Source organism: Arvicanthis niloticus, chromosome 1 (genome assembly GCF_011762505.2).
Source record: "Arvicanthis niloticus isolate mArvNil1 chromosome 1, mArvNil1.pat.X, whole genome shotgun sequence".
In the NCBI taxonomy this organism is placed as follows: Eukaryota; Metazoa; Chordata; class Mammalia; order Rodentia; family Muridae; genus Arvicanthis; species Arvicanthis niloticus.
Window position 1 is genome coordinate 95,112,833 of NC_047658.1, and position 23,025 is coordinate 95,135,857.

The 23,025-nt window shown below is 47.1% G+C and overlaps 1 protein-coding gene and 1 pseudogene across 1 annotated transcript; one reads left to right on the top strand and one right to left on the bottom strand.

Moving 5' to 3' along the window:
* Positions 1 to 2,661: 2,661 nt before the first annotated feature.
* On the top strand, positions 2,662 to 10,933 carry Trim72 (tripartite motif containing 72). The gene is made up of 7 exons (XM_034512116.2): positions 2,662 to 2,846; positions 3,295 to 3,691; positions 7,187 to 7,282; positions 7,367 to 7,597; positions 8,024 to 8,046; positions 8,691 to 8,809; positions 9,616 to 10,933. Exons 1-7 carry the CDS (start codon positions 2,665 to 2,667, stop codon positions 10,188 to 10,190), a joined length of 1,623 nt encoding a protein of 540 aa, XP_034368007.2. The 5' UTR covers positions 2,662 to 2,664; the 3' UTR covers positions 10,191 to 10,933.
* A 9,902-nt stretch (positions 10,934 to 20,835) lies between these two features.
* LOC117695748 (bifunctional phosphoribosylaminoimidazole carboxylase/phosphoribosylaminoimidazole succinocarboxamide synthetase pseudogene) lies at positions 20,836 to 22,070 on the bottom strand (annotated as a pseudogene).
* Positions 22,071 to 23,025: the final 955 nt, after the last annotated feature.

Consider the following 23,025-nt stretch of genomic DNA (forward strand, 5'->3'; position numbering starts at 1 on the left):
CTGTGTAGCCCTGGCTGTCCTGGAACTCACTCTGTAGACCAGGCTGGCCTCGAACTCAGAAATCCACCTGCCTCTGCCTCCCAAGTGCTGGGATTAAAGGCATGCGCCACCACCACCCGGCATACCTTCCCTTCTTAAGAGATATTCTCTCTCTCTTTGTCTCTCTGTCTCTTTCTTTGTGTGTGTGTGTGTATGTGTGCGCGCTCGCGTGCACAAGCACACAAACTTGTGCATATGCATGCAGGTGCCCATAGAGGCCAGAAGAGAGCAGGAGATGGAGCTGTGGGTAATTGTGAGCCATTGGATTTGGGTGCCAGGAATTGAGTTTGGGTCCTTTTGAGCTCATGCTCTAACTGCTGACCCATCTCTCTGGTTCCATGTTGTGCCTCCCCGCTTTCTTGGCAAGACAGTTTTTCTTTCTTTTTTGCGTGTCATGCTGGAATTGAGGACCTAGAGGGGGCTATTCTTTTTCTATTTTTAGATTTGTCTATTCTAGTTTATGTGTATGGATGTCTTACCCGAGTCTATGTATGTGTCTCATGTGTATGCCTGCCTTCAGAGATCAGAAAAGTGTGTTGGATCACATGAAACTGCAGTCAGGTATGGCTAGGAGCCACCATGTGGGTACTGGGAACCAAACTTGGCTCCACGGCAAGAGCCACAAGTGCTCTTAACCTTTGAGGCATCTCTTCAGTAGAGTGCATGGATGAGCAGCCCCTTCCTTTGTATCCGTAAGAGGAACATACTTGCTTTAAGTCTGGTCATGGGAGTGCACACAAGTGATCCAAGTACTTAGGTAATGGAGGCAGGGGGATCAAGAGTTCAAAGCAAGTTTCTTGTATATAGGGAGTTTGAGGCCAGCTTGGGTTGCATGGCACATTTTCTCAAAGAGCGAGACAAAACACAACAACAACTAAAAGGAACCAAAACCAAAAACTAAAAACAAAACAAAACTCCCCAAATAGACTGGCTTTACGTCATTTGTTTATTTATACACAATGTCCTGATGTCCAAGACCTGTCCTGCCTGAAGGATTACAGGTGACTGCCAGAGCTGGCTACACACACACACACAGAGAGAGAGAGAGAGAGAGAGAGAGAGAGAGAGAGAGAGAGAGAGAGAGAGAGAGAGACAGAGAGAGAGAGAGAGAGAGAGAGAGAGAGAGAGAGAGAGAGAGAGAGAGAGATTGTTTTGTTTTTCAGGACAGAGGTTTTTCTGTGTAGCTCTGGCTGTCCTGAAACTCACTTTGTAGACTATAGACCAGGCTGGCCTTGAACTCAGAGACCTGCCTGCTTCTGCCTCCTGAGAGCTGGGATTAAAACAGCACACTCTCTCATATATAATACGTGTGTATATACATATACATATATACACATATACATATACATATATATATATATATATATATATATATATATATATATATATATATATAATCTTTTCCTCCCCCCCACTTCTCAGGCTCTCATGAGCCAAGGCTAGTTTTGGGCTCTTGATCCTCTTGCCTCAGCTTCTCAGGCATAAGACACTCCATCCATTTTAGCCTCTTGTTTTAATTGTTTTTAAAAAATTGTTTAAAATCATTTTATGTGTGTGGGTATATGCATGTCTGTTTATATACCATTGGTGTGCCTAGTATCCAGAGGTCAGAAGAGGCTATCAAGTTGCCTGAAACTGGAGTTGTAGATGGTTGTGAGTGGCTATGTGGTTGCTGGGAACAGACCTTAGGTCCTCTGGAGGAGCAGACAGTGCTCTTAACCATTGAGCCATCTCTCTAACTTGGTACTTAAAATTTAAAGAAGTGAGAGAATATCGTATATCTATCTTGTTACTGAGAGCAGCACCATGACACTTAGGATTTAAGAAAAATATCTAGGAGTTTGAAAAAGCATCACTGGAAGCTTGACATTGAGAAGAGGTCTGAGGAGAGAGGGGAAAGAGCTATGCAATATCTGGGACTGCAAGAGCACTTTAGATAGAGGGTTGGCACGGACAAAGTCCTCGAGAGCCTGGGGGTGGGGAAGGGTGAGGCACTGGTTAGAGTAGTGAGTGGGGCCAGACGGGTATAAATTGTAGGTCATAAGGAAGACTTTGATTTTTATTCTGATTAAAATGTATATTGACAATGGAAAGATAAGCGTATAAGAGAGCCTGGTGCTCCCAGGGGCAAGCTCCAGTTCTGAGCTGTAGACTCTGGTTTCAGGTCACACATTTAACCACCTCTCATTCATTCTCCAAGCATTTGGGAGATGGGGTACATTGTTCCAGGGCCTATGCTAGAAAATAGGGGGAAGATACCCTCACCTTAGTTATGGAGGAAGGCAGTCCTGCCTCCCCACAGGTGGGGTTAGCACTGCCAGTGTGGCTTTGGTAAGTGGTCAGTTCGTGAAATGAGTAACTAACGGCATCAAGGAGGAAGGAAGCAGAGTGGAAGTGTGTGCAGGAAGAAGGGGTGGCCCCGTTTCCCCACTGATGCTAAGCTCTAGCCTGGCCTGAGGAAAGGACTGGGACAGGCGAGGCCAGGTGGCCTAGACATGGATGTCTGCCTGCTGACTACTCACACTCCACATTTAGAACAGTTTCCAGAAAGTGGTGGGAGGGAGTGGGTAGGACAGCTAAATATAGTTCTTGGACCACTGAACTATTTGGGAGGGTCTGTCCACTATGTGTGTGTCACCTGTTGTGTCCATCCACTGCCATCTGGCCCTGAATCCCTGCCCTTGCACTGAGCCTGCTGCTTGCTTCTTGCTTGTCTCTGGACATAACTCTGATCACCCTGCTGTTAGGCGTGTTCCTGACTGGAACTCCTGGGAATCTGTTTTGGCCTACGTTTTCCCACCAGACCTGTGAGTCCTGTGGGCCTGGAGATAACCGGGGGGGGGGGGGGAGGGGGGGAGAAGAGGGCGGGGTATTCGAGAGAAGTCAGTGGGAGGTCAGTTGGGGAGGGGATTCTAGATAATTCCAGAAGAGTGAAGGCCCAGACCTAGGTCACAGGCTGAAGCCTGGGCTAAATCAGTAGCAAGGAGTGGGTGGATTGGGTAGTGTTTAGAAACCGGGGTTGACAAATGCCCAGATGGGTCACATTTGTTTTTATATGGGCCGAGAATGGCGGTATACACTCACTTTGGGACGACCCCACATCCTCTTTACCAGATGTCCAAAACCAGATTCTCTTCCAGTATGGGATGTGAGGTAGTTACAGGATGGGGCTCTGGCTGCGAGGCCACAGACCCAGTGTAGGATTGAGCTGGAATTCTTGTCTTTGGGTCTCTCTGATGGAACTCCTCTTCCCAGGCTCAACATGTCGGCTGCACCCGGCCTTCTGCGTCAGGAACTGTCCTGCCCGCTGTGCTTGCAGCTGTTCGATGCGCCAGTGACCGCTGAATGTGGCCACAGTTTCTGCCGTGCCTGCCTGATCCGTGTGGCAGGGGAACCTGCCGCCGATGGCACGGTTGCCTGTCCCTGTTGTCAGGCACTTACGCGGCCACAGGCGCTAAACACTAACCTCCAGTTGGCGCGCCTTGTGGAGGGTTTGGCACAAGTGCCCCAAGGCCAGTGCGAGGAACACCTGGATCCACTGAGCATCTACTGCGAGCAGGACCGCACACTTGTGTGTGGAGTGTGTGCTTCGCTCGGTTCACACCGTGGTCACCGTCTTCTGCCTGCCGCCGAAGCCCATGCGCGCCTCAAGGTGCGGGACCCGGTGAAGGCCAGGTGGGGGTGGGACTGCTGAATAGAACGAGGTCTGACCTTGGAAAGACGCTGCCTTGGCTTGCAGTGTGAGCTTCTGAGGCTAGGCTCCAGGTTGCTAAGGAGGGTGGGCGGAGCTAGGCAACCAGAAGAGGGGGTCCAAAGGCCGCATGAGGCGCCTGCTGAGCCTAGCCCACAGGAGCCGCCTGGGAGCTGCGAGCAGAATCGCTAGCTTGCTTGGCTACAGTCCTCCAGCAAGCCTGAATATGCCAGAGCTGGGTCTGACCAAACTGTGGTGTGCCTGGCATACTGAGACTGGGAGACTACCTTCGGCCCACGCACTTTTGGGTGAACTGGGTGGGCCTGCTAGACTGGTTTGTTTGCATGGTGGAAGATCTGGTAAGCTGAACAGACAGAAACTTAAGGGCATGCCCAGGAGTTCCCCAAGGCTGGCTGTCCAGCTGTGCACTGATGCATGCCAGAGGCATACTCATCCCTGAAACTACTAAACTTGTGCAAGCCTGAAGTTTGCCAGGGGAGTGGGAAGGGTGAGGCATTCCTGGCCAAAGCTCACCATGGGTAGGTAGCACCAAGATTCCAGCCTAGGCTGTCATTATAGTTTGAACTAGAATACAACCCTTATACAATCGTGTTATCCTGAAGTTGCACCAAGAAAAGAATATCCAATTATCTGAGTGGATATACACCAAGTACACAGACTCCTACAAATCATGTATATCACAAGTCACGCCATGCAGATACTAGCAGATAGGTGTCTACCTAGCCCAGGAAGGTCTGTTCTTAAGTATTTATTAGGCTATGGAAACCCCCCCTAGCAACAGGTACAGAGATGGGGAAGGAAGTGTGGCTGGAGGTAAGGAGTGGTCTTCTCCAGCTCAGCGAAGCTGTTGCTATTCTTCTGCTGCCTCACAGGCATTGCTTTCTCAGCACCCGTAAACCCTCTCCTTTGATAGCAATTCCCAAACGTTCCAGGGCCTTGCCTCATGCCCCTCCTTCCTGCTACTGCTTTACTCAGTTCAGCTCAGTCCTGGCTGTGAGCCTGTTGTTAGGAGACCACCCAGCCCAGTTCCTCTTTGCTAACCCCTGAACACCAACCTTGCTCATCTTTGTCTGTGAAGAGAGACTAGAACCTGTGAAATAGAAGTGTGTGAGGCTTCTGGAAACATAAGGGTCAGATGTGGAGTTTCCGTCTCAGGGATCTGCATCAGCTTAGCATTAGTTATTAGTTATTAGTTATTAGTTATTAGTTATTAGTCTTAGGAGGTCTGACCCTAGAAAAAAGCCGAGGGAGGAAGGAGACAGGAAGAGCTCTGGAGCCTGACTTGATGCCTGGAGCATTGACAGGATTCGGTCAGGAACCCACTTAAAGACTCAGTGGTTGGCTGAGCTCCTGGGCACTGGGGGCTCACAGCACTTTATGAAGTGGGGCTGCGCGTTTTTTTGCACACCCATGTCCTGCAGCATGGGTCCTGTATGGGTTTGGCACTGTAGTCCTTGAAGTAGAAGGCAACCGGTTTGTTGGTGAGGTTGATGGCATCCAGGGGCCCAAGTTCCCCTTATCTCTCAGGATGTGTTGAAACCCCGAGAGTGGAGCCAGCTTCAAGCTTGAACTTTTTGGGCCAGCCAGGATTCCCCTTACCTTCTGATGGTGCTTGTTTGCCAGGGCTCAGCCCTGTGACCATGACTGACCCTGAACCTTTGACTGCAGTCTGAGCCTCTGACCACAGGCACCCGTGTTGAGGCCCACACTCTGCCTCAACACTTTGCCTCAACGCTTTTGGGGCTAAGTGCTCTGGTCAAGAGAGAGTGTAGCTCTTGGGGCAAGAGACGCGAAGAATGGAGACAAGACAGAGATTCTGATCAAGTCTCGTTTATTGAAGGGAATTCTGAGCTATTTATAGGCTTTTGCCACGTGCCTTGTAGGCGCATGGATACCACGTGCCTTGTAGGTGTTGATATGACGTAAGCCTTACAGGTGTCTATAGTGTGGACAGCACGTGCACTGCAATGCCTTGCAGGCTTGGATAGCACGTGCGCCTTACAGGCATGTATGGCATAGATAGCACGTGGATAGCATGTGAACCGCATGTCTTGCAGGCGTGACTACCACATGCACCTTGCAGCTGGGGCCAGTAAACAGCAACACAAAATATGTGGGATATCAGAGTGTGCTTCAGCTGTTGTAGGCTATTGAAAACCAAATCTTTCGTCAGGGTATATGGTTCCAGATGGCTGCAAAGTTGATCTAGCCGCTTTCTGCTAAAGTCGGCTCCCAACACACCCGGAGCAACCAGGCAGGCCTCACTGGCAACAGATGGTGATGGCCCAAGGGAGGACCTCTGAGGAAGAGACTGATCTGGCAGCTAGCCAGGAGTCCTTGGTTCAGCCCTGTGTTTCCCCCTGGGCCAGTATTCCTCAACAAACAACACCTTGTGTCTTCAGTTTCCCCAGGGGAGCAGGAGGTATCATCTGCTTGAAAAGGGGGTGTTACTGCTCCCATTCTGCATAGGAAGAACAGGAAACTGACAGGGCAATGGTGGTAAGAAGGCAGGAACTGTTAGCTCTTCCATGTTTGCACTTCAGGGATCCCTAGCCAGTTCTCAGAAGGGTTAGCTGATCCATAGCAGGTGTGTACATTAGATTTTCTGTCCTCAGAGCCCATAGGTGTGGAAAGGGGCTGGCTAGGGCATCAGGCTGACTGTGACTGAATTTTTAAGTAAGAGGTGAAACCCAGGAAGGGAAGATTGTTCTCCCTCTCTTCCCTTCCATCTTTCTCCACTTCCTCCTCCTCACCTTCTCCCTCTTCTACCTTCCCCCTCCTCCCACTCCTCTGCTTCTTCCTCCTCCTCATTTTCCTTCCTCTCTCTTCTTTATTTCTTCTCCTCTGGGACAAGGTATTAGGTATTATTATGTAGCTCAGGCTGGCCTCAAATTTGTGATTCTCCTGCCTCAGCCTCCTGAGGGCTGGGATTGCAGACATGCACTATCATGGCCAGCTTCCTTTCTTTTTTCATTCATTCTTCACTCATTTCTGGAAGCCTGCTGTATGCCACATTCTATACTTTGCAGTCTGGTGGTGATCTGCTTGTGATCCTTGCAAGGACCTATACTGGGGTTAACTGCTTGCAGGTGAGACTGGGGAAATTAAGGCCACTAGGAAGCTAAAAACATCAGGCTGGAGAGATAGTTCAGCAGTTAAGAGCACTGACTGCTCTTCCAGAGGTCCTGAGTTCACAACCATCTGTAATGGGATCTGATGCCCTCTTCTGGTGTTTATGAAGACATCTACAGTGTACTCATATAAATAAAATTAAAAAAAAAATCATAGGCAAAGGTAGGAGGATGAAGTATGGTCAGGCTTGGAGATATGTAAAGGGGACCAGGTGGAGGGCTGGAGAAGGAGCTACCATTGAGGGGAATAGTACAGATGGCAGGAGGGTGGCATTTCTATCATCTCTTTTAATTTGTCCCATAGACACAGCTTCCACAACAGAAGATACAGCTGCAGGAGGCATGCATGCGCAAGGAGAAGAGTGTAGCGGTACTGGAACATCAGTTGGTGGAGGTGGAGGTGAGGGGCTATGGTGGCAGAGCCCTGGGACTGTAGGTCCAGGCTGAGAATCGATAGGCAAGAATCTTCTCATCCCCACCTCAGGAGACAGTGCGTCAGTTCCGGGGAGCTGTTGGGGAGCAGCTGGGGAAGATGCGGATGTTCCTGGCTGCCCTAGAAAGTTCTTTGGACCGTGAAGCAGAAAAGGTTCGGGGTGAGGCTGGGGTTGCCTTGCGGCGGGAGCTGTCAAGCCTGAACTCTTACCTGGAGCAACTGAGGCAGATGGAGAAGGTGCTGGAGGAGGTGGCTGACAAGCCACAGACAGAATTCCTTATGGTGAGCACCTCCATAAGATCCTCCCCTGCTTCCTGGCCATGGCTCGGGCTTCAGAGGCCTCATCCCATTGTCACATGGGGACCCTGAAGCCTATAACAGCAAAGGGACAGGCTAGGACTTCATATCAGGGTTGGGACTCTGAACTGTGGTTCAGGTTAGACGGTGCATGAGTGTCTCCGTGGCACCATTCATGTTATGATATTATAGGCTTGTGTGTCTGTTGGGACAGTTATCTAATAGGTGGTTATGTGTCTCTGGGATAAGGAAGGGCATCTGTTTCTGTTCACATGATAGTTAATCTCTAAGGGTGGTGCTGAGTCTTGGGTTTCTTTTGGCTTTTCTCATCTTTCTGACCCCAGACTCATCTAGAACTCCCCAGAGTCTTTCCTCCCTCTTTATCTCCATTCTCATTTTCTCTTTCTCCAGAAATACTGCCTGGTGACCAGCAGGTGAGCAACTGGTTCTTTCTTTCGATGAACTTACTTGCCCTAGTCTTTCAGGGATACCCTCTGCTCACCTGTGCTTTCCAGTCATTTCTCACAACCATTTCTGTGCACTTTGTGTTGAACACAGACACGAAACAGCCTAAGTCCTTACCCCAGAACCTCATATACTGGTGCAATGGCACCTCAGATGTGGCATAGGTCACAGGTATCATGTCAAGACTGCTGGGAGGGAAAGGGATTGCTGAAGGAGACTTCCCAGGAGAACGGACATTGGAGCTGCACGTATGGACAGGGGCTGGGGAAATAACATGACAAAGTGCAGACTGGCCTAGAGCTCACAGTGTGAGCAGGCCTGGAATTAGTGTTCCTCCTGTCTTACCTTCTCGCATGCTGGGATTATTGGCATGCTCCACCACCAAGCCTGGCTCAAGCATTTTAAAGGATGCATTTATATTCAATGGTATTGCATATCCGCATGCTGTACAGCTGCCATCTCCACCCACTTCCAGAGCTTTCCCATAATCCCAAGTGAGTTTAAGGCAAGGGTGTGATGTGACGAAGTCATGAAAGCCCTCTCCAACAACCTGTGTCTTCTAGTCTCTTGGAGTAATTCTTCCTGCCCCTCAACAACACCTCTCTCCCCCAAGGCTGCAGAAGATCCTGTCAGAGTCACCACCACCAGCAAGGCTAGATATCCAGCTGCCTGTCATCTCAGATGACTTCAAATTCCAGGTGTGGAAGAAGATGTTCCGGGCTCTGATGCCAGGTACTGAGAAGGCTGAGTAGCTCTTGGTTTGTATAACTGTGGGGTTGGTGGGAGGCCCAAGACACAGGGAAAGGCTTCGTAGTCCCACCTCAGAAAGCTACAGAAGATACTCTTTGCTTCTGGGGCCTTCCCTGTAGCCCTCTAACCTGTGCTTGGAGAAGGACCTTTGAGAGCCTGGGGTTTACAATGGGTGAAGGACATGAAAAGCACCCAGCTGACCCCAGGAATCCTGCTGTGGCTGGGTCTCGGCCACAGCCTTGGTCAGTTCTTGTCTCTGACCATAGAGATACTGGTTCCTGCTGGCTGAGGGCTGAGGATCTGTAGAGTTCCTGGAATTCTGGAGATAAAACTACAAATGACACTGCCTCTGGGAGCCTGTGGCTGGGGGCCAAGGACTCAGTCTCCTCTCTTAAGAGCTAACATTTCTGGGTGCCCACAGGACACACACACACACACACACACACACACACACACACACACACACACACACCTGTTCAGTCTTTACTGCCACTGGTCCAGAGGAGGAATGACAAGAACTCTAGTTTATTCAAGAGAAAACTTCTAAGGCCAGAGACTACATCAAGACAGACAGAATCGGGCTTCCTGGCTCCTGTTCTGGATCTTGGGCCTTTTGTGGGCTTCAAAAAAAAAAAAAAAATCACTCATTTGGTATCTCCCAGTCCTGCCCACCACTTGCTTCACTGTGCAGCTGAGCAAACACTGTGCATGTGGAGACCGGAGAGGAGTCTAAGGTCCTTGGAGAGAAGGAAGGTTCCATAAAGCCTGACCATTGTCTGTTTTGGCAGCGTTGGAGGAACTTACTTTTGATCCCAGCTCTGCGCACCCGAGCCTAGTGGTGTCTTCCTCTGGTCGCCGAGTGGAGTGCTCAGAGCAGAAGGCGCCGCCAGCGGGAGACGACACACGCCAGTTCGACAAGGCGGTAGCGGTGGTGGCGCAGCAGCTGCTGTCACAAGGCGAGCACTACTGGGAGGTGGAGGTGGGCGACAAGCCGCGCTGGGCCCTGGGAGTGATGGCAGCTGACGCTTCCCGCCGTGGCCGGCTGCACACGGTGCCCTCACAGGGGCTGTGGCTGCTCGGCCTGCGCGATGGCAAGATCCTGGAGGCGCACGTGGAGGCCAAGGAGCCGCGGGCACTGCGCACCCTAGAGAGGCTGCCGGAGCGCATCGGCCTCTACCTAAGCTTCGCCGACGGCGTCCTGGCTTTCTATGATGCGAGCAACCCCGACGCACTAACGCCGCTCTTTTCTTTCCACGAGCGTCTCCCCGGGCCGGTGTACCCCATCTTTGACGTGTGCTGGCATGACAAGGGCAAGAATGCCCAGCCCCTGCTGCTCGTGGGGCCTGACAACGAGCAGGCCTGAGCTCCTGCCGACTGGGATGGGTGGGGTCAGACTTCTAGGGCTGGGGTGGGAAGGGAGGGGGTGTTTGTCTTACAGAGTTTAAGGAAGTATAGGTTGGGATGCACAGGGGACCGACTGAGGGATAGAGGGAAGATTAACTCAGGTTAGTGAAGAAATCTGAGTTTGGGCCAAGAGTTCCAGGAGGAAGCTGAGGACTAGGAAGGCTGGGAGAGGATAGGATTTGGAAGGGATTTAGTGGAGGATCTTGGGAAGTCTGTGGAACAATGGTCTTTTCAGTCCTGCAATCCACTCCTGAAGGCCCCCTCCTCTTCAAGGTTGCAGATTCCTTATACCTGGTGGGTTTTCAGTTAGTGCTTCATTTAACTGCCTTTTTAAAGCCTCCACCAATCCTGAGAGAGTGCTGGTGCCTGACTATAATCCCAGCATCCAGGAGGCTGAGGCAGGAGGCTGGCAAATTGGAAGCCAGCAGGACTCTATCACAAACAACAGTGACTGTTTCTGATGTAGTAGGTCAGCGGGGTGGAGGTGGGGGGTCAAAGAGGGCTTCTTGAGGCCGTAGTGATAACTCGGTGCTAAGAGCACTTGTTGTTCTTGCAGAACACTGAGGTTCAGTTCTCAGCAGCAACATTGTGGTTCATAACCCTCCAATCACAGTGAATCTGATGGCCCCTTCCAGCCTTTGTGAGCATTTGTGCTACACTGATACATGTTAAAAAAATAAAAAGATTCCCTCTCTATTTCTATTTCTGTCTCTATTTCTATTTCTTGTCTTTGGAGATAAGGTCTTGCTATGTAGCTCAAGCTGACATAGAATTCATTATGTGCCCCAAGTTGCCTTTAAATTCCTGATTCTCCTCTTCAGTCTCTGGAGTGTTGTGGTTACATGTGTATGCCTCCATGCTCAGCAAAGACGGTTGGTTCTGACAAGTTTCTAAGTGGTCTGGAGGCTGCTGGGCACCTTGGGATCACACTGAGAGCACACCATGGCTGTAGGCTATCAGTGTAGACAAGAGGCATTAAATCTGATTACATTGCTTGGTTCAACTAACACTTTTGTCTCTTATTTTGGGACTCCCTTAAATATTTTTCTCTTCTCATGTTTGACTTTCTAGTTTTATGACCTACACACACACACACACACACACACACACACACACACACGGGATATATATATGTGTCTGTGTATGTGTGTGTGAGCTCATTTATATAAAAATGAAGTTAGAATCCATGTATGTGAGAGAACCTACTAGCATTTGTTTTTCTGTATTTCTGTTGCCCTACTTTCCACTAAAACCATACCACTAGCTGGAGACTGGCATTCAAAACACCAGCCCGGGACTGGCAATTTAGCTCAGTTGAGTTTGCACCAAGCCCTAAGCTTGATCCTCAGTACCACATGGGTATGGTGGTACACACCTGTAATCCCAGCACTTGGGAAATCAGGGATGAGACTGGAGGACTCAAGGTTATTCTTAGGTAGAGAGGGCTTGAGGCCAGCCTGAGCTACCTGAGAGCCTGTCTCCAACATCAAGAACAATGGCAGGATGACTTGGGCTGCAGAAATAGTTCCAAGAAGTAGAAGTAGAGGTAGAGTGCTGGCTTAGGATGCCAGAGCCCTGCTAGGGTTCCCAGCACAGTACAAATGAGCTGCACACACCTGCTTTCTTAGCAGTTGGGAGGTGGAGGCAAAAGAATCTGAAGCCTGTCACAATCACTGTGAGCCTGTAGGGGGCCTTTCAGAATCAAACTACAGCCATGGTCTTGGATTCTCCTCCTCCTCCTCTCCTCCCTGAGTTTGATTCCTGGCACCAGATGGAAAGAGCCAACTTCAGCAAGTTGTCCTCTGACCTACAAACGTGATGTGGCATGGGCATGTTCTCTCAACATAAATAAATTGAATTAATTAAAAAAGAAAAGCACCTAGCATAATTCAGCATCACATCTAATTTATAGAGACCTCAAGTAGAGAAGGGATGCACTCTATCTTCATTCTGTCCTTGTCCCTGTCCCTCTCTCTGTCTCTCTCTCTCTTTGTGTGTGTGTGTGTGTGTTGATGCTGGAGATCAAACCCAGGATCAACCCTTAGGTTCTCCTTCTTACTTAGCTTCTTTGGGTCTGTGAATTGTAGTATGGTTGTCCTATAATTTATGGCTAATATCCACTTGTAAGTGAGTACATACCATGTGTGTTTTTCTGGGCCGGGGTTACCTAACTCAGGATGTTTTCTTGTTCTATCCATTTGCCAGCAAACTTCATGATGTCCTTGTTTTTAATAGCTGAGTAGTGTTCCATTGTGTAAATGTGCCACTTCCAATGGAGGGATGGGGACACCAACACACTTACAAAATCCTTGATTTACAATTTGTTCTGCTTACAAGATGTGCAGAGGTAAAGACAGAGCAGAAATCAAGGGAATGGACAACCAATGACTGGCCCAACTTGAGACCCATGTCATGAGAGAGATCCCACCTCTGACACTATTAAGATATTCTGCTGTACTTTTGGACAGGAGCCTAGTGTAACTGTCCTCTGAGAGGTTTCATCTGGTAGCTGATGGAAACAGATACAAAGACCAATAGCAAAACATTAGGTGGAACTTGGGAAATCTTGTGGAAGAGAGGGAGGAGGGATTGAAGGCACCAGAGTGGTCAAGGACACTATAAGAAAATCTACAGACTCAACTAACCTGGGCCCATGAGGGATCACAGAGACTGAACCACCAACTTAAGAGCATGCCTGGGATGGACCTAGGCCCCATACGCATATGAAACAGATATACAGCTTGGTCTTCATGTGGGACCCCTAACAATTAGAGCAGGGGCTGCCTCTGATTCTGTTGCCTGCAAATGGATCTCTTTCCCCTAACTGGGATGCCTTGTCTAGGTTCAATATGAGAAGATGAGCCTAGTGTTATGGCAACTTGATATGCCAAGGTTGCTTGATATCCATGGGAGGCCTTCCCTTCTCTGAGGAGAAGGGGAGCGAGGGATGGGGGGGAGGTGAGGTGAGATGGGGGACTAGGAGGAGAAGAGGGAGGGCAAGCTTTAATTGGGATGTATAGTAAATAAATGCTGGGTCCTGCCCCCACGGTCAGGTTCTTGAAGAAGGCAGTGAGGGCTATGGTGTCTGTGATTGGGGCCAAAAACTGATGACTTCTGGCGATTTAACTCTCTCTTGCTATTCAGGGGCCAAAAACGGATGGCTTCTGAGGACCCTGCATCTCAGAGCTCACCCATTGCAGCCATGCAATTTAGTGGACCATTTCCAGAAAACTTGCTTGCTTGCCATATCCTTTTCTAGATGGCTTCTAACAAATAAATAAATTAAAAAAGACAAAAACCAACCACCAACCAAGCAACCAACCAACCAGCCAGCCAATCATCCAATCAACCAACTAACCAAGCAACCAACCACCAACCAAGCAACCAACCAGCCAGCCAACCATCCAATCAACCAACTAACCAAGCAACCAACCACCAACCAAGCAACCAACCAACCAGCCAGCCAACCATCCAATCAACCAACTAACCAACCAGCCAGCCAACCATCCAATCAACCAACTAACCAACCAACCAACCAGCCAGCCAACCATCCAATCAACCAACCAACTAACCAACCAAACAACCAAACAACCAAACAACCAAACAAACAGATTGAGCAAGCCATGTGAAAGAAGCCAGTAAGTAGCACCCTTTCATTGCTTCTGCATCAGCTCCTGCCTCCAGGATCCTGCCCTGTTTTGAGTTTTCATTCTGACTTCCTTCAAATAATGAACAAATAAACCCTTTCCTCTCCAACTTGCTTTTTGATCATTGTGTTTTGTCATAGCAATAGAAACCTAAGACACTTATCTTTATTATTTTTCACCATGCATGTGTGTCTATGTGGGGTTACATGCATGTGTGTGAACAGAGGCTTTGGGTCCCCCTGAGCTAGAATTAGAGGCGTTCTTGAGCTGTTTTGCTTAATGTGGGTGCCGAGAATGGAACTCAGGCCCTCTGTAAGATCAGTGTGTGTTCTGAAATGCTGAGCTCTCTCTCTCTCCAGCCATGACTGATTGTGACACTTGTACACTGTCCCACCCCTGCCCCAGACTGTACTTCCTGCTACAGGAAGTACACTCACTATCTGCTCTCTTTGCCATGGTAGGCAGTTCTTTTGGTCAAAGGCATATCCCACTATCTCAATTCTGCTGCTTTCTCCAGGATACACTTTGTCTAGGGGGTCTCATGTATTCCCACCTATCTAAGGGACACTGTCTTACCTCTTTTCTTGTCTGGATATCTCAGCTGCTCCTAGCCATTTCTATTCCACCTTTCAGAATACTCCAGCTTGGAAGCTAACACAAGTTGTCCAGTTCATAAAGATCTCTAAATCCTGGTGAGGGACAGTGGGCTCTCCTCAGGCTTCCTCTAGACTCTCTAACTTCTGCAATCCAGAAAAGAGACCTCTGGTCTCCATAAGGGTGTTGTGGGGTATACACCAGAGAAGACTGCTCAGACAAGGATTTGAGTCAAAGAGAGTCTTTATTAGCCAGCCAGTGACTACACTGGGTGTTGTGGATCCCAGTGATCACCCTGAGTCTTTTTTAGGGTAAGTTTTTAAGCACAAAAACCATGGTCTGGGTTGACATACTCAGTTAACAAGTATAGTTAGCCAGAACTACTGAAGCTGGAAAGCAAGGTTAGTACATGTAGGACTTTCCTAGAGCTATGGGCTTTGATGAACTAGACCTTTGTTTTAGGTTTGGCTGGTGGGAATGTCTGTGTGCTGAGTTTTATGGCCTGAATGGCCCTTCCATCATGGAGTCAGTTGTGCTAAGGTCTGGGCCCTGTTACAGGAGTGTTCACTTGTTTTGAGGTTAGGGAGCCTGTTGTGGTGGCAGAAGGACAAATGACTTGAGTGAGGACATTGGCCCTGCCCTTGTCACTAGGAAATCATGAAGGCTGTATCTATAGCCCTCTTTAGGATGCTGGGCTATTGTGAAGCACTGTTCTCTGGGCATGACTAAGCCATTGTCCTTTTGAACTGTGTTTCCTGGAAGCAAACATGCATAAGATTGGCCCATTTCTCCATCATGGACTGAAGGAGGGGCTCAGGAGGCTAGCCTCTCCCCAAGCTTTTATTTATTTATTTATTTATTTATTTATTTATTTATTTATTAAGACAGGGTTTCTCTAACTGTCCTGAAACTCCCTTTGTCCTCAGACTCAGAGATCTGCCTGCCTCTGCCTCTGGAGTGTTGGGATTAAAGGCATGTACTATTACCACCCAGCTATTTTTCATTTTTAATTAACATATAATAGTTGTACATATCAATGGGGTACAATGTACTTCTGTGTGGATTTAACACATTTAAGACCCTTCACGTGGAGCTCTAAAATGCAGTTTGTCTGCATTAATAATAAACTGCTAGCTACCAATAATTTGCTTGTGTCACAGAAAAAAAAATCGAAGCCTTTCCCCTCGATGTCACTTAACTAAGAGGGGTCCCAGATTCGAATTCTTTGTTTCATTCTGTGTCTTTAGTCCTCTGTCTGTTGTATAAGCCTGAATTTGTACCTGACTAAGGGCTGTCTTAGAAATCTGTCCCTGTGTTTGCATCTGAGTCTATGTGGCTGTGTGTCTGACCCTTACAAATGGCTTTGCTCTGTCTTTATTGAACAGCACAGAAAGCATATTAAGGGGAGGGAATGAGGGACAAATTACAGACATCTTTAACAGTGTCTGTTACAGACTCCGGCTGGCCCCAAATGACCCAGATAAACATCATTGTTTATTGAGTAATATTCATAAGTTTTGTGTTTGATAATACTCATAAATATTGTGTTCAACAGTGTGGTGGATTTTCATTTTATAAGATTGCTTTCAACCTCTGTTTTTGTGTTTTGGGTAAGTGATAGACAGGCACTGTTTTGGGTCAGGGTCGTGGAAGAGAACATAATCTAAGATTAAACAATGCATTCGCTTAGGTTGTAAAGTTGATTACATGAAAACCCAAGGCAAGTAAGGCTGATTGTTTCTTTTTTTTTTTTTTTTGTATTTAACTTTTTAATTCTTTGTGATTTCACATCATATATCACAATACCATTCATCTCCTCATCTCTTTGTACCTACCCTCTGCCCTTGCAACTCTACACCCCTACTCCCCAAATCTCATTGTGGAAGCTGTAGTGTGTGACAGTGTGTCACACAGTATACTCTTTTGTCCACACATCCTTACTTGCAAATGTTCATTGCAATGAGTCACTGGTCTGGTTCAAAGCCCCTGGCTCCTACTATACTATCAGTACTGGTTCATCACTGGGAGTCCTCTCAGATATCATATTGTGCCCCGGTTGGGGGTGAGTTGCAGGTGAGCCAGCTCCAAGGGTGCAAGAGCAGGAGAGCTGGCCCTCCCCCTCATCTGCTGCAGCACTCAGGAAAGGGGGCCCTGCACCTCACTTGGGCAGCAAAATAGAGCTGGCTCTGCTGGCGTGGTTAAGGGTGAGCTGATCCCAGTGCATGAACGTGAGAGAACTGGTCATGATCCTTGCTGAATGTGGCACTGAGTGAGCTAGCTGGGGCAGTGTTGGAGAGCTTGCCCTGGTGGTGTGGGTACAGGAGAGCTGGGGTGTGTGTGTGTGTGTGCTGACTAGCTCAGCTACCACCCAGAGACCCCTGAGCTGGAATTGATCTGAACACCCCCTCCCTGAGGAACAGTTTTCATGGTACTTGAAGGCACCATTCAAGCTTCCAAAGGAGGGAGGCAGCCAATAGTCCTACCCAACTATGATGCCTATGAACTACAGCAATGACCAGCATGGCAAGGTAACACTTAGGGTGCAGTATAGTAGTGGCATACATACCTTAGAGTTAGCCAACCACTCTCCAGCTGGACTGAAGACCCTCTTAGCAAAAGGGAGGCCATGTCTGGTACTGGAAACCTAGCCACCTACTCAGTGCTAGTGAAGTCATAGGCCTTGGAGAACCTACAACCACCACTTTACTAAACCAGCATAATCCCTAACTACAGTCTAAACATTTGTCCTTATACTTGCAGATAAGTGTAGTCTTCACCCCTCATCAAGGAAACTTGTCTTTGCAACATATGGAGACCACTATAGAAAACCACAGCCAATTAAAATGCAGAGTTCTGGACCCAAGTCCCAACAGATACATCTACAAAACAACTTCCTCACTTAAGGTTCAGGAAACTTTTAGGAAGAAGTGGCAGAAAAATTGTAAGAGCCAGAGAATCGGGAGTTTTCTGTGAGATTATGTCTCCTAGAAATGTTAGAAACTGTACCTATATTCTCACCAACAAGGCTGGCTAAATATGAGCTGAACAAGGACAGCAATAGATGTGCAGAAGTGGATGAGAGAAAGCACATAAGGCCTTAACTCTACACAAAGAACTAAGTAACCAAGGTATTATAATATGTACATATAGGACTGGAGAGATGGCTCAGCAGTTAAAAGCATTGACTATTCTTCCAGGTCTTGAGTTCAATTCCCAGCAACCACATGGTGGCTCATAACTATCTGTAAAGGGATTCAATGCCCTCTTCTGGTGTGTCCGAACAGCTACAGTATACTTATACACATTAAATAAATAAATAAATAAATACTTTTTTAAAAAAGAGAAAATATGTACATACAAGTAACATATGGACCGAACAGGATGTGTGTGTGTGTGTGTGTGTGTGTGTCTTAGTCAGAGTTTCTAGTCCTGTACAAAACATCATGACCAAGAAGCAAGTTGGAAAGGAAAGGGTTTATTCAGCTCACACTTCCACACTGCTGTTCATCACCAAAGAAAGTCAGGACTGGAACTCATGCAGGTCAGGAAACAGGAGCTGATGCAGAGGCCATGGAGGGATGTTACTTACTGGCTTATTCCCCCTGGCTTGCTCAGCTTGCTTCTTATAGAACCCAAGACTACCAGCCCAGGGATGACACCACCCACAATGGGCTCTCCCACCCTTAATCACTAATTGCGAAAATGCCTTACAGCTGGATCTCATGGAGGCATTTCCTCAAGGGAGGCTCCTTCCTCTGTGATAACTCCAGCTTGTGTCAAGTTGACACACAAAACCAGCCAGTACAGTGTGTGTGTTCTTAATGAAAATAACTCTTTTTAGAGGCGTCATCGAGGTGGCTCAGTGGATAAAGGCTCTTGCCATACAAACCTGGTGACTGAGTTTAATCCCCAGAACCTACTTGTAGTTTGATAAGCAATAGCCTCTATGTGTTCATGAAAATACACCTAGTTCTCAGCAGATGGCACTGTTTTAGGAGGTTCTGGGACCTATAGGGGGTTGAAGGAAATGTTGGGGAGAAGAGGCAAGGTTTGAGATTTAAAGCCCTCCTTCACTTCCTGTTCTCTGACAGCTGTGTAGATGAAAGTGTGGTCACACATGCTCCTGCCACCATGCTTGCCCTGCTGTTTCCGTGACTTCTGGGCCTTCATGGACCCTATCCCACTTGAGCCTTTTCTTCCATTAAGTTTTTGGCCATGATATTTTACCACAGTAACAGAAAAGTAATCATCACGCTGTGAGAAAATGGAGGGGCAGAACTGACTCCACAAAGTTGTTCTCTGGCCTTACACACACGCTGTGGCCCATGCACCCACATGAACACTCATCATGTGCACACACACAACAATCGTAGTATTAAGCACATGCCGTCACTCAGGCATTTTAGAGAACAAACATCCCTTCATAAGGATGACATTTGGGCTAAAGCTTTTCAAATCCACAAGGCAGAGAATTCATAAACTAAGGCAAGCTGTTAAATTAGGAGAAAGTATAAGACATGCGTGTAACAGACAATGGTAAGTGTATGCAATATGAATGGTGGTATGGAAGGTTCTGGAAGGCTTGGATGGGGAGGCCTGGGAGACTCACCTGGTTAGATCCTGAGGAGGACATGGGAAGTCTAGCTAGGTGGGGTGGTTGGCAGTGGTGCAGAAGGGGTATTTTAATGTCTGTTTTGCGGTGCTGGGGCCTTGAATACGCAAGGGAAGCACATGCACCCTGGCCTCTGCTCATTCCCTTCTCTCTTGGTTTGTTTTACACGTGTGTACACATGTGATCAAATTTACTCCCTACTCCCCTCTCTCCCTCACTCCTGCTAACTTCCTTCTTCTCAAATATTCCTCTGTCCATTTTCATGTCTTTTGTGTGTGTGTGTGTGTGTGTGTGTGTGTGTGCTGGTCTTATTTAGGCATCTGGCGCTGTGATGTATTCATGCCATCCGTATTAGTTAGGGTTCAGGAAATTGGCACACAAACCACGCATATATTGAATGCACACCATAATACTGGACATCCGAGTCCACAGGAAGGAAAAACCTTCTAATTGTGGCACCAGTCTGCTTTTAGGGTAGGCTTTTTTTTTTCTTTAAAAAAGTTTATTTTTTTTTTAAATTGTGTGTGTTGGGTGGGGGAGTGTAATAGTATTTGAGAGCAGGTGCATAAGGAGGCCATAGGGGTCAGATCCCCTGAGTTAAAGGTTATTTATTGTGAGGCAGTCTTCATGGATATTGGGAATCAAACTCAGGTCATCTGCAAGAGTGTCACACTGGTTCTTGAACAGCAGACACATTGCTTCAGTTCTGTAATTACATATTTACCCAACAATGACTGTACAGAGGATGAGATGTAATTTAGCAGTGTCATGCTAATTTTACTAACTATAAAGATTCTCTCTCCGGCAAGTACAGAGTCTCAATACACAGTAAAGGCTGCCCTTGAACTTGTTGATTCTGCTGTCTCAGCCTCTGGAGTGCTAAGGTTATGGGGACATATCACTATGTAGAGCCAGAAAACATTAATAATATCGACTGACAATGTCACAACTCATAAATGTTGAGGAACATTTGTTCATTAGAAATGGAATTGTTGTCGGGCGGTGGTGGCACATGCCTTTAATCCCAGCACTTGGGAGGCAGAGGCAGGAGGATTTCTGAGTTTGAGGCCAGCCTGGTCTACAGAGTGAGTTCCAGGACAGCCAGGACTACACAGAGAAACCCTGTCTCGAAAAAAAAAAAAAAAAAAAAAGAAATGGAATTGTTTTCTCTGTTGTGAAATCATTTTGCTTTATTTTTTATTTATTTATTTATTTATTTATTTATTTATTTATTTATTTATTGGTTTTTTGAGACAGGGTTTCTCTGTGTAGTCCTGGCTGTCCTGGAACTCACTCTGTAGACCAGGCTGGCCTCCAACTCAGAAATTCGCCTGCCTCTGCCTCCCAAGTGCTGAAATTAAAGGCGTGGGCTTTGCTTGATTTTTTTTTTCTTTAAATCCAAACTAGGAACATGTAACTTTTCTCCTGTGGAAAGATCTTGTTTACCACAATAGACCTTGCAGCAATAGGACCTAGGTGGAGTTATCTGCCTTGGCTGCAGGTACAACTTCCTACAGGAACTTAGCATAGACTGCCACATCCAGCTGACACAAAGGATGGGTTCATGGGCTTCTCCTATATATACAAAGTGCTGAAAATTAAACTTTGAGCCCTGATCAGAAAACTTTGTCTTGGGTCTATGTTTTTCTTGCCTCTCTGTCTCTTTTTCATTTCCAGCCTCCCTTTCAGGTGAACCCAGTTTGCCCGAGGCCTCTGAGCGGCTATATTCTCCTACAAATTAAATTGCTGTTTTACAAATTACATTTTCTGATTTTCTTATCAGCCTGCTTTGAGGATATCCATGAATTCAATATGCTCACTTGAAATGTGGCTCACACCAAATGGTTGTTTAACCCAAATATCTGAGCAGCAAACTGAGCTGATAGCTTGGAGAAAGTGAAGAGATGACCACACATCCTGAGCCACCCCAGTCTGGTGTGTGTGGGGATCAGCTGATAACAGGATATGCAATATTACCAGACATCACTGGGCCTAGACCTTTGCTTCTGTCTGCCACTGTGACAAATACTGTAGGTATGCAATCCCCTTCATAATCTGCCTTAATCCTCAAAGTTTCATCTGGTCCTCTATGTGCAGATGCTACTCTAAGATCACACAGAATCCCCAAATCTTCACAAGCCTTCTTAATTTTTTTCACAGTGACCAAGGTCAGGGGTTGAACCCATTAGCACTATACCCTGCACTGACTGACTTGAGAAGCAACTCCACTTGGTCTGCAACCCACTCAAAGTTTTTCTCTACCCTCTGGAGTCCTTCCAGAGTTACTTCTTTGAGATCATGGTAAGACTTTTGCCTTTCTGCTGGCTCTGATTTTCCAATGGCCATAGTCTCCAGGAATCATTATCTATGACATTGGCAAGAACAATCTCTTTGGTGGTTACATCAACGCCAAATTCAATCTTCATATCAACCAGTGTACAGTTTCTGGGGCAGCCAGGATTTCTCCAGAATTTCAAAAATAGCTTGTGTGGCATGACTCATGATGTCCACTTTAGGCTGCCCTATAAGAAGTCCAGCAAAACAAAATTTTGCAGTGATGAGTTGTTCCTCAGGCCACTGTGGATCGTTATTGGCACCATCCTTGAAGAACATCTCTACTTTTGGTGGATAAAACTTATACTCCTTTACACCAGGGTTCCTTTTGAGAAAAGATTCACTTGCTATTCTTCAACATACCCATTCAGCTGGAATCATTTCACATTGGGGTGCAATGAAAGCAGTCTCCCCAAACTAGTGAAAGCAGTTTTTATACCAGCCTCCTGTAACAACTGAAATATGCCGCTGGTGGTCTTACTGGAGGTTGCGGCTTTGCCTTCCAGGTGGTTCTTTCTAGCTGCATTCCCTGCTGTAATCTGGTCCTTGGGTTTCAGGAGGACTCTTCCTGGATCATCTAACAATTCATAACTTCTTTTGTTTTACCCTCGTAGAGTTTCTTCCTGATGTTCAGTACTTTGGCTGTTGCCATTATCCTAGGTGAACTACCAGGGTAGAGTTTTTTAAACCTGAAAAACCAGGTTTAAAATTTAAAGGGCAAGGAGCGGGTGTGGTTGGCTTACTAGGCAAATTTTATCAGCTAACCTTTAAGATGAGTAAGGTGGATCGCTGGTAAACAGGGGAATTTTAGAACATTGAGATAACAGAACATACATGAATATTATAATCATAACTTTTTGGCTTATTAGTAGCATTCTTCAGTGTCAGCCACAAAAACCACCGTGAGCTCATATGTAGGTGCAGGAAGGGCTGCCCAGTGGTCAGCTCTGACTCAAGATAGTTGAGAGGTAACAGTTCATATTGACCTTTGATTTGATGGGTCCTATGTAAAGCTTTGTGGAATTTTTTAAGATTAGCAAACCTCATACAGAGCATTCAGAGCACACAGAACAAAACAGGGAATATGGTCAGCGTGTCCTTGAGCCAAGTCACTTCTCTGTGTCAGTGACTGGCAGGCATGTTACAGCAACACGATGAAATATCTGGCAGGCATGGAGTAAAGTGGCTACAGCTGTTTGGGTGGGAGTCAGACCATAACATACATACATATATATGTACACACACACACACACACACACCCCTTGTTGGAATGACTGACAGGTTGCAGTCCAGCTAGTCCAATGACTGGCTGTGAATGGAAAGTCCAATAATCCAGTAGTTGCTCAGTCCACATTCTGAGTCTCAGTTGCTCTTTAGTATATTCTGGAATCCCAAAGTAGGCTTCAAAGTCAGTGAAGGAATGGGCTTGCTATCCAGGTGGTGGAAAGTAAGCGAAAGACAAAAGCTTCCTTCTGTGTCCTTGCATAGGCTTCCAGAAGAAGGTGTGATCCAGATTAAAGGTGCACCACCTCAAGATTCAGATCTCAGGTGTGTGCCTTTCTACCTCAAAGGGTTGGATTAGAAATAGATTCATGCAAGCAAAAATA

Excerpts from the sequence above, each read along its gene's own strand:
- Trim72 (XM_034512116.2), top strand. The coding sequence starts at position 2,665 with ATGTGTGTGTCACCTGTTGTGTCCATCCACTGCCATCTGGCCCTGAAT. Across the intron at positions 2,847-3,294 it reads TACGTTTTCCCACCAGACCT|GCTCAACATGTCGGCTGCAC; the intron begins GTGAGTCCTGTG and ends TCCTCTTCCCAG. Across the intron at positions 7,598-8,023 it reads CACAGACAGAATTCCTTATG|AAATACTGCCTGGTGACCAG; the intron begins GTGAGCACCTCC and ends CTCTTTCTCCAG.